Source organism: Geospiza fortis, unplaced genomic scaffold (genome assembly GCF_000277835.1).
Source record: "Geospiza fortis unplaced genomic scaffold, GeoFor_1.0 scaffold192, whole genome shotgun sequence".
In the NCBI taxonomy this organism is placed as follows: domain Eukaryota; kingdom Metazoa; phylum Chordata; class Aves; order Passeriformes; family Thraupidae; genus Geospiza; species Geospiza fortis.
In genome coordinates this window covers 8,553,317-8,564,329 of record NW_005054315.1, presented here as the reverse complement: position 1 = coordinate 8,564,329, position 11,013 = coordinate 8,553,317, and the positions used below count along the sequence as shown (strand labels likewise).

The 11,013-nt window shown below is 36.1% G+C and overlaps 1 protein-coding gene across 2 annotated transcripts in view; it reads right to left on the bottom strand.

The window, feature by feature from the left end:
• REV1 (REV1 DNA directed polymerase) overlaps positions 1 to 11,013 on the bottom strand; it is a 41,135-nt gene that overhangs the window by 14,537 nt on the left and 15,585 nt on the right. The window contains exons 8-13 of one of the 2 annotated variants that reach the window (XM_031056213.1): positions 6,900 to 7,032; positions 5,807 to 5,935; positions 4,993 to 5,147; positions 3,945 to 4,064; positions 2,311 to 2,531; positions 1,180 to 1,352 (exon numbers count right to left, since the gene is read on the bottom strand). In XM_031056213.1, coding sequence (XP_030912073.1) covers positions 1,180 to 1,352; positions 2,311 to 2,531; positions 3,945 to 4,064; positions 4,993 to 5,147; positions 5,807 to 5,935; positions 6,900 to 7,032 — 931 coding nt within the window. The remainder of the gene's footprint in view (positions 1 to 1,179; positions 1,353 to 2,310; positions 2,532 to 3,944; positions 4,065 to 4,992; positions 5,148 to 5,806; positions 5,936 to 6,899; positions 7,033 to 11,013) is intronic. The other variant, XM_005420000.1, reaches the window with a different exon arrangement.

Sequence of the window (11,013 nt, the reverse complement as noted above, 5' to 3'; positions counted from 1 at the left end):
GATGTGTGAACAATTTTCCATTCCTGGGTGCCCCCTGACCTTACTGAAGACTTCATGAATTAGGGAAATTTCAGGGCATGTGTACATTAGTATGCCTGACCACAGAAAAGTGGTCCAAAGCACTGATATGTTCACGAAAAAGCACTCTGACAATAGTTAAAATATGGGAGGAATAAACCTCTATCTCAATGCACACTCAATACTAAAATATGTTCTTAGGTTGTTAAGAATAAATCTTCAGGTCAAAGAATTCAGGATAGGTAGAAGACAAAAGTATAGACTGAGGGATTTTCTTCTTGGTATATATACCAATTCTAGAAAGTGATGAGCTTCTTACAGTGAAACATGAATTTTGTCATGTCAGCTTTTATTACAGCTGAATTCTATGTAACAAGATCACAAGCATGACAGACTCTATGCATGCAAGTCTTACTACTGAACTCTAACCCACTGAAAGAACTCCTGGGCACAAGGGTGGTGCTGTGCAGGGCCAGCACCTGGACTTGATGATCCCTGCAGGTCCCTTCCAACTCAGCATATTCTGTGATCTGTGAACTCCACCATCTCTTCTGTTACCAGCAACACCCACCAAATGACCCTCCAGTTTAGGAGGGATTGGTCTGTTACAACCTCCTGGGGTGGAAGGAAAAGTAGAAAGACCTCTCCTCTCTCAAAAGCCAGGATCATTCTGTACTGAAGAACAACTGCTTTGATAAAGAAGTCCCTGAAGATTATATCCCTGTGTTTTTAGCATGCAAGTACATAAATAATATTCAGATTAAAAAATATTTAGTCAACATCATCCAATTTATCAATAAGGAACAAAGAATTGGAGTAACAAAGTAATAGGAGGCTGGTTACTGAAAGAAATCAATGCTGCTGCATATGTGTCACAGTGCAAGACATAAATATGTCTTCTTCAAACACTCTAAGAAAACCCCCATCTCCAATACTGAGCAAGCTGGAGAAAGATACACCAACAATACATAATCATGTATGTATTACGGGTAACCACCACAAATGTACAACCCAAACACAGAGGAGTTTTAATAATAATACTCTACTTATTTTGGGCAAGTTTTATATATACATAGACAAAGAAGTACCAGTACAAAATTTCTGCCTTGTCTTCCTATAAATCTCAGATCCTGCAGAAGTGTGTTCATGCCTAGTACTTACCTGGCAATATTATCACAGATTCCATGACCTCCATACTTTGCAGGCTCTACTGGTGCTCCAGCCTTTCTGACCATAATTTTAAGGGTCAATCGTTTACCCTTCATACCAGCAGCTTCAAGTCGACGCTGGATTTCTTCTGAGAGGCTCAGAAGGAAAGCTTCTGCTTCCTTAGGCTGAAGGGGAAAAACAACCTGTTTAGATAATGACTACTTTTCAAATACTGAAAGTAAATCATTAAGGGTTAATACAATCCAGATTGCATAAACTGAAAAGAGTAAGCTGAGACTCACAAGTAATTGTCTCATTTAACTTCAAGTGGTTTGTTTACACTGTAGGTCACTTAATTTAGGCAAAATGGTAGATTCCTGTCCTAATGTTGAAAGAAGTCTTTCAAAAATGTATTTAGAAACCCCAACACAGAATTGCAAGTCTAAGCACAAACCTAGAACATGAAGAGCACAGGACTTAAAATCTTTTTCACCATGAGGAAAGTCAAGCAGTGGAACATGCTGCTCAGGGAAGTTTGCAGTCTTCATTCTTGGAGATTTCTGATGCCAGACTGAATTAAGTGCTGAGCAACTGATCTGATTTATTAGCTTCCCCTGCTTTGAGCAAAGGTCTGGACTACACAACACTGTCAAACTTCTCTCAAACTCCTTTTTTTCCCTATCATTTCTATAAATACTCAAGTGCTGAGTTACTTTTTAAATACAATTTTGTTAATAACACTCCCCCCCAAAGAAAAATTGTAAAAAAATCTAATAGAAATTTTGCACGGGAGCAGCTGGTGATAGTTTCAGGCACTGGCATCTTCGAATAATCAGCATTTAAATGAAAGAGAATGCTAGGTGCTGACAAACCTACTGCAGTTCTCTTTTTCTGTACCAGACTTGTATAACGAATGCAGAATAGCCAGCTAATTTTGTGCAAGCTTCTTTTCAGTCCAATACTTTTGCAGTCTCTCCTCCCATTTTATCGTTTGGTCTCCTACTTCTTCATTTTCCTCATTTCTATTTCGTGGCTAAGATGGTGCTCTAACAGATCAAAGTGTAAGTGAAAATAATCAGAATATGAGAAGATTCTTCTATAGCTGAAAGAAGTCACTGGAAAAAAGAAGCAAGTTTAATTTACCTGTGTAAACCTTATTCCATAGTTGATTTCTGCTGAAACAGATTTTCTTTCTTTTTCTGTACGAACAGGTCGGTCATCCAAACCACGACAAAATCTGTAGAGCATTTGTCCTGTTTTTGGGCCAAATTCTTTTTGTAGTTTTGACATTGAAGCACACTGCAGATCTCCACAGGTTTTAATTCCCAAAGAAGCCAGCTTAGATTCCATTGTCCTGCCAACTCCTAACAACAAAGCAATTAGTTCTGTTAACCTTATACAATGCAAAGCCTGTTAGGCACTGATTACATAAAATTTTTATTTTTAAACCTATATTAAGTCTTATCAAATTAACAAATAAATATATGTAAAATAAATTCTGCTACATAAAACATGGCTTGCATGGAAACTTTTGCTGTCATCACCAGTGTATCTTTAATCTGTTTCACATATTTCATTTAAGATGTCACACTACAGCATGTTTGTTTATTTTTGGGTAAAATATGAATGAATCCTGCTTGGAAATTGTCTGCCTCTTACAGATTATATCGGTCTGAATCCCCCCAACAACTCAGTCCAAAACAAGTGTCCAACAAGTAATATGTTTTCCCCTCATGTACAAGTGATCTAATCTAAATGAAAACCAACAAATATTGTCACCATTGTTGCAGTGCCTCCTTGGTAGAAAAATAATATTTCAGGCAGAAGTGATAGCATACCTGTATCACTTGTGCTTTGAATTATCAAGCATTGGAAATTGTAGGTATCCATGGCAACAGCACATATGTAAGTGTGATAAACTGAAGTATATTTCTGGGTTTTGGAGTGGTGGCCTGTTACCTCCATAAAATATTAATCCTATGAGTTCACACTACCAAAGTCAGCAAAAATTGGAAATCTTAGGTAATCAGATTCTATTCTTGATAATCTGTTTCTCTGTTGAGGGGGTATTACTAACACAAACACTAAAATGTTTTTACTATGAACATGCAAGTGAATTCTGAAAACTTTTAAAACATTAAAGTCAAAGCACAGTTCTATATGAGTAATATTGTGGAGGAAAAATATCTCCTTTAAGTTATGCCAAAGAGAAATTACAGCACAGCTGTGCTGTAAATAGTGTTTGGCCACTAAGGGTTACATAACGAGAATTACTGGCAAACCTGCACCTGGTCTGTGGATGCTATTTCTACCACTCTTATATTTCAGTGTCTATGGCTGCCTGTTTTTACTGCCCCGCCCTCCTTTTTTAATCTTCAACAGACAAAAATACTATTTTTAATATCTAACACTAAATATATGTTTATACATGCAGGCTGAAGTCAGCTGATTGCTGAAAGCATAAATGAGGGCTTACTCAGCACTTCTTGCACCATGCTTGTGTCACAGTACAATATCTGTGTGTACTAAGTAACAATATACAGTTACATGCCAGGAAATGCTTTATGTTACAAACCCTTAAAGTATTCTCCTGGAACAATAAAAATATAATAAAGCCTGTTTTCAATACAGATGGATGCCATATGCCTTTACTGTCTATCACATTTTGGATCCTAAACATGGAATAGCAGCTAATCCTGTTTGAACTAGAAAGCAAATTTGTAGCTGAAACTGGTTTATTATCAGGAGCTAAAATGGCCTCTAGAAGACAGGAGTACCTGGAAGACTGGTAACAAGCTGCCCTCTGATAAAATCATCCACTTCTTCAGGTTTTAAGTGATACTGTCCATCTGGTTTTGCTTTTCGAGTTGCCATTCTGGCCAGCAGAATATTGGAACCTGTAAAAACAACAAATTAAAGCATGTCTGTGGTAACTTCTCTTCAAGTAGAATGCCACAGTTCAACACTCAAGGAAAGAAATGCAGTAACTATGGTCAAATTCTTTAACTTTTACCAAGAATTTAATGAAATCTATGCATATATATTTGCAGCATCTACGTTCAAATTACCAGCCAGCACTTATTTACTATAACAGCAGCGAAACTGTAGTGCTAACTGCAATTACAAAGTTAATAAGGGAAGAATTCTCCTTGGGGTCATGAATTTCAGCTTGTCTCACAAGTGGATTTCACACACTTATATACAATCAGTACAAGTATGTACAGATACTTAACTCTAGTATTAATTAGGAACAAAAAGAAAGGAGAAAGGAATGAGCCAAGAAGAAACAAATCAAGGAAGTATTTTCAGATGTGTGATTTAATATACAATATCTACTACAAATCACAAATCTTTGCCCTCAATATCTTCTAAGAACTATGCAAGATCATGTCACCCTGTAAACTCTTGCTGCTATCTCCATTAAGGAACACAATCTGTGTTCTTCTTCTATTTACTGGAAACATTTTACTGGAAGCACTTCATAAAAATGAATGCAAGACTGGAATTTTAGCATAGTGTTCAGATAAAGAAGAAGTGACAGCTGGATGGGCTGTTGACTTAAGAGTTGGATTTGATGATCCTTGCTGGTCCCTTCCAATTCAGAATATCCTGTGATCTCTGTTATGAAATTTTATACATTTTACATTTTATACATTTTTGCTTACAACTTTGCAGTTAAGAAAATTTTCTTGCATTTTTATTCACACTAATTTAACGTAAATGGTAACACATTCTACAAACACTTAGAAGTTTCAGCAAACTTACGCAGCTTTGATATATTAACAAAAGCAGTCACTGCTTGTAGACAGAAATGAAGTTACTTACCCATCCCAACAGAAGCTGTGCATTTAGTTTGGTCTTTGATTTCAGTGCGGATAGCGTTTGCAAATTCATCAGGAGTCAGTCTGGTCTCTGTGAGGATTTCAGTGATATCTACTAGTGCTTCATCACAACTGACTGCTTCGATGTTATGGGTATAGCTATCAACACAAAGTAAAGCAGGTGAAACACCAGCAACAGCTCACCATCTGTTAAAACAAATATGTAGCAAATAAAGTCTTCCTTTTGTGGTGGCATTTCCCTGCCTATTTGGTATCACACATCACTTAGATATTAAAAATGCTAAAACAGCAAATTACATTAATATTACTAACGTAAGACTAATTTCAACATGCATCTTGATTTTAATGGAACAGCTGGAGAGGGAGTGGAATATTTGTTTTTCATTGATAATAACAAATTTCCAGTTTTATTTCAAGTGCATTTTAACTCAGAAAATAGTTTCTAATAGATTTTACTTTAATAACCCATTCTTCAATTACTCAAAAAACATCTCTTGGAAGGATCTCCCTTCTAAGCAGGGATCTGCTTCTCACTATGTGAATCAGTAAAAAAAATTAACAGTGACTCATTTGGAAGTCAGATGTTGATTGCTTACAGCATCTGGCTTCAGGATAAAAGAAGGCTCAGAAGCATGGTGCTCAAAGTAACAAAAATACTACAAAGGAAGACCTCAAACAGGAATAACTTCACTGAAGCTGAAAAGGGGGAGATGAAAATACAAAATGAATAATAGCATTCAGTAGTGGCAAACAAAATATGTTTGATAACCTTACCATGAAGACCATGCAAACATTACCTTGCTAGTATTTCATATACTGTCCGTGCAACTTCTTTGTATGCATCAAAATCATATGAAACTGCTTGAAGATTTGGACACAACTTTTTTGCTTGGCCAAAAAACATTCCATTCTTTATGCCAACTTGCCTAAAATTAAATAATAAAATAAATCCCAAGTAAACACAGCGCAAACTTTTCCACAAATTAACTAGGAATACTTTCAATTTAATTATTTGTCTTTCCTAACAAAAATGGGAATAAGAACTCAATCAACAGGTAGAAACTTAATAGGTTAAAAAAATAACTGCAACTAGAGTATTTGAATTAGCTGTCTATTATTACTAAGCCATGGAGCATGAGAAATCTGCCATTAAGAAACTGCTAAAGACAAAGATTCCAAAAATCGCACTTGCTATCTTCTGCTTCCAATTAAAACCACACATATACCACAGTGACTAAGGCAGAGAGATCTTATAGTCCAAGGTGCAAGCTTACATAATTAGGCTCCTGCTAATAAATAAAGTCTTTCTGAGATACAAATAGAAGCCTGCTTATCCTAGCAAGCCTAAGAAAGCTTCCAACCAAGAAATAATTTCTGGAGTATTACTTCCATAAGGGAAAACCCCCTGTATTTTGGACACTGTGCTTATATTTATAAAAGTTGTTTCATATTCTAAACCTTTGTAAGTTAGGTCATTGGAGATGGTCAGCAAAGTCTCTGCAAAAAATGGTTTCAATAGTCACACTTTCGGTTTGAAATAAAACCTTCAGAATGTGTCATTAGTTCTACAGAATACTGCAACTTTGATACAAAGACATGATGATAACATGAATTCAAGAGCATCACAGTGAAAGGCACAAGGTTTTTCTTCACAGGCTTTATTTCAACTTATACGTATGCTGGGTTGAGAGCTACCGAGCAGCATCTACCAAGCAGCAGCATCCAAAGGGAAGAGTTTCTGTTAAATTCTAACAACCTATATAATTCCAACTTTTGAACAGAAACTTTTTCTCTAGAGAAATTTAAAGACACTAATAACCCCTATTTTTGGACATCTTATGCCTATCTGTATGGGATTTTCAAGCAGACTAATGGGTAACTTTTACCTACCTGGCTTCATAACTACAAGATGCTATTTCAGCCATGGACAGGACAGTGAGATTGGAATCAGCTCCGTTCACATGTGTGGAATCCGTACGCTCCCAGACTGATGAGTCCAACTGATCAGGTACTCTAATTTCTGCTTAAAAAAAAATTTGTCCATGTTATTCTTCCTAAGAGTTCAACAGAATGAATGCCAATAAAATAAAAATTACCGATTTTATACAATTTCTATACTTCTATCTTTTGACAAAGACATTCTTAATAATATCGATTCATACTGTGGTCCAGAAAAAAACCCAGACCCCTTCCCCAGTAATGTCCCTCTGCATAGGTCTGTACATACTACTGAGAACAATATTAATAGAAAAATGGTGTTTCCCCTAAAATTACTAGACAGCAGCTCATTGGTGACTACATTAACCACACTGTAGAATAAGAATGATCTTAGCTTTACTGACCATAAAAATGATCAAACACACTTGGCTAAATGTTAGAACCACATCCTGCCAACAAATACAAGACACTAAAATTATTTAACAACTGCTCAACTAAACAAGAAGACAGTTAGCTATGTTCCTCTTTACAAAATGCACCTCTGATATCAAAACACTGAAATTTCATATAGAATATAAATCCACTTCATATCATACTTGAAACTATTTTTCTAATAGTCTAGATACCACAAAGGGATTTTTAAGAAGTGAAAACCAGAGTGACAATTAGTTGAAATAAAAAACACTAGCTAGAAACTTCTATTTTCTTTAACACTCTTATGGGGATATTAACTGAAATAACTTCTGCTTTTACTTATTAGTTATTCTCTTATTAGGATGTGTCAATTTCTTTCAAATATCACCACAAACCTATCTTGGATCAAAATGATACAATTATAAGTACTGCAACCTCAGACTTAAAATGAGAAAGACCTTCCCTCATTCTATAAAACTTTACTATGTATTCTTACATAAATTTTAAAGGATCCTCCAGGCCCACTGGGTACTAGGTACTAGACAGAATTCCATGACACTGAATAATGGAAACAAGCAAAAGATTTCTAGTTCTATTTGGGTTTTTGTAGTATGCAAACCTTGAAATACGTGCTATAGTCTAAATACGAAACAGCTTGAAAAAAATCACTAGATGCAAAAACTACTATGCCTGCCCCAACTCCCATCAGATTCAAAACAACAAGGTATCATATAGATAAAATGCTTCTATTTATTTAAAATGAAATCCACTATGCAGTTCTTTTTCATTACTGTAGTCCATTTAATACCATACACCTTTGTAATATAATAAATGGGAGTTCATTATAGTCCCACAATGAATATAGAGTGCCACAATGCCTAATTATATTCCACAGTACTAACAACTTACACACCAGCAATCTGACTGAAAGGAAACCTGGTGCTATGTGCACATATGAGTAGCTATCAAACCAGAGAAAGTGGTGTAATGAGTGAGTGGAGATACCAGGAGTAGAGCCTAACTCATGTGGAAAATTGCTTTTATTCAGAATTTCTGCTAAATTTGTGCACTTTTTAATTTCTTAAATATTTTAGTTTATGATGAGCTCAATAAGTTACCTAAGATGTCTGCAATTGAAAATTAGAGCAAAATTATGCCCCAAATAAAGATAAGAATGACAAGAACAACTTCTTTAGTCCATGCCTTCCTGTGCCCTGGCCTGAGATGATGCTGTCATCTTGTCTATCTTCACTGGATTCGCCGACTTTTTCCACATCGCAGCAGAGCAGATCCCCCCATGAGCTGATGGAGTCACTTCATGTGAAATTCAGGGCAATGCAGAACACATTGTCCTCAATGGAAGGCAAGGTAGAGAACCTCTCCTCAAAAGCTGGGAAACTAGACAGGCACATGGTGAATGTGGAGCAACGGATGGAGAAATCAGAGGCCAGGACCCAAGTCTGTGAAAAAGAAATCGCTGAGAATAAATCTGTGACTAATATGATGGTTAAAATCTGCTGCTCTTTAGAATGAAAAGGGAGATTCTAGGGTTGAGGGAAAGGAAGTCTAGAAAACATTCACATCTTGGGCATCCTGGCCATGGAAGAGACCCCAAACTATGAATCCCGATTAACATATGTTAATCTTTTATTTTTAGAACATGAAATGTTAAAGATGGCATGTATGTAGAGAAGCAATTTCTACTATCTAGAAAGCCTATCTCCAATTTGGGGATTTAGGGTGAGAAGGGTATCAAGTTTTTAAATTTACAAGTTATGCATTTTTAGATGAATTAATACAAGAAAAAGAAAGTATTTCATAAAAGACTGAAGATTCTGTTGACACTAGATTTTGCTTAGCAGTGCAGAACAAAGTCAGGAACCAGTATCACTAAAGAAGTAATAAAAAAAAAAGAAGTAAATGAAGCAGCAGAATTCAGTATTTGGTCAAAAGTGATTCACAAGCGTTTGGGGTTTGTGTCTGGGATTTTTTTTTTGGGTTGTATTTTTGTTGGGGTTTTTTTTTGAGGGGGTGAAGTGCTCTGTTTCTGTGGTTTTGGTTGGTTTGTAATTTGGAACCTTTTTTCAAATAAGCAAGATCTGGAGAAGGCAATATCAGAGAACAGCCTGGAAAGTATGAAGCACCAAAAATTGAAGTGGGTTCCATGTTGAAGCATGGATGTAAAAATATGCTCATGTTCTAAGCTTCTCCCAACTACCTCTCTATTTCATTTACATAACATGTCCCCATTGTGTCTGTTTTAACAGCCTAATTTACTATTCTGTATTTTTGACATTTTTGTAAAAGCATTTCTGCATGTAATGCTTGTGCCTACTGCACTGTACTTCCCTGTGGCACGGCACAATTAAACACATGCTGTGAAGTGTGTCACTTTCTAAGATACTGTGATGTCTGAGAAGCCTAATCAGCAATTCCACCTTTACATCTAAGACCGTAACTAACTGTAATTTCTTTACCCCAAAAGGAAGACAAACCCTGAGAAAAAGCAAGCAGAAACAACAGGTTCGGGACTTTTTTAATTGGCAAAATGATTGCACATGGAGATAAAATAAACAGAGACTCAAAAATATTATGAACAGCAGCTAATGAAACAGAGACTTTAAAAAGAGTGTTTGGAAAAAATCCTTTCACCAAAACAATAGGCTGCACAATCAGCCCAAGTGTCAAGAAAGAAAGAGGTAGCTGCCTGCCTGCATGCAAGCCAGTTGAGACTGGATGCTGAAGTTAAAGAAATGAATGTGTGATATCCAGAAAAAAGCTGCCACAGTAAGAAACTGAGCTTGTTATACAATGAGGTTGAAAGCTGCTGTACACTTAAGCAATCAATACAGCAGAAGAGATACTACTGAATTTGTGAATCAAAAGAACATGCTAGGTATCAGCTAAACTGCAATTCAACCATCTAACTCTCCAAACCACTCAGTTGTATAGTCACATCCTTATCCAGTTCAAGGCTCTAATAAAAGTTAACAAGTCACTGTATAAACTGAACTACCCATAAACACTTCATACACAAACTCTACTACAGAAAATCCAACTCCATAAAGACCACAGCTATCTCTGTCTGGAGCATACTGAAAAGTCCTTAAAAGCTTGTGGGTTCCACAAGTGTATATTCTATCTCAGTTTTGAAGTGTTCTTAAACTACAGCAAAGAAGACAAATAAAATGGCATCAGTTCCAGTAATACCTTGGCTGTATAAATGTCTTCAAAAACCCCCAACAAGCTGCCAATTTCCAAAGTACTAACGTTTCATAAACAACCATGGAAGAACAAGCTGTCTTTTCCCCATTTTGTCTCACCAAAACAAAACACTGAGGTGTAAACTTTATAACAATAGTACTTAGTACCACAAATTTGGTAAAAACTGCATATACAAAAGGGCAAAGGAGAAACTCAACTTCCAAGTCTAAACCAAACTTAAATAGCAGCTACCCCTTGTATATGCACTTTTTACCACCTTTGTGGCAAGAACTATGCTTCTAGATGATTAACTAAGACTGGTACTGGCCACTTAAGTTGCCAATGTTTAGCAATATACTTTCTCATACTAAATAAAGTTCAGGCAGTATAATAAAATCTATTAATAACACTTTGGTTTATATTAGTACACAACTACTTGAGGACACAG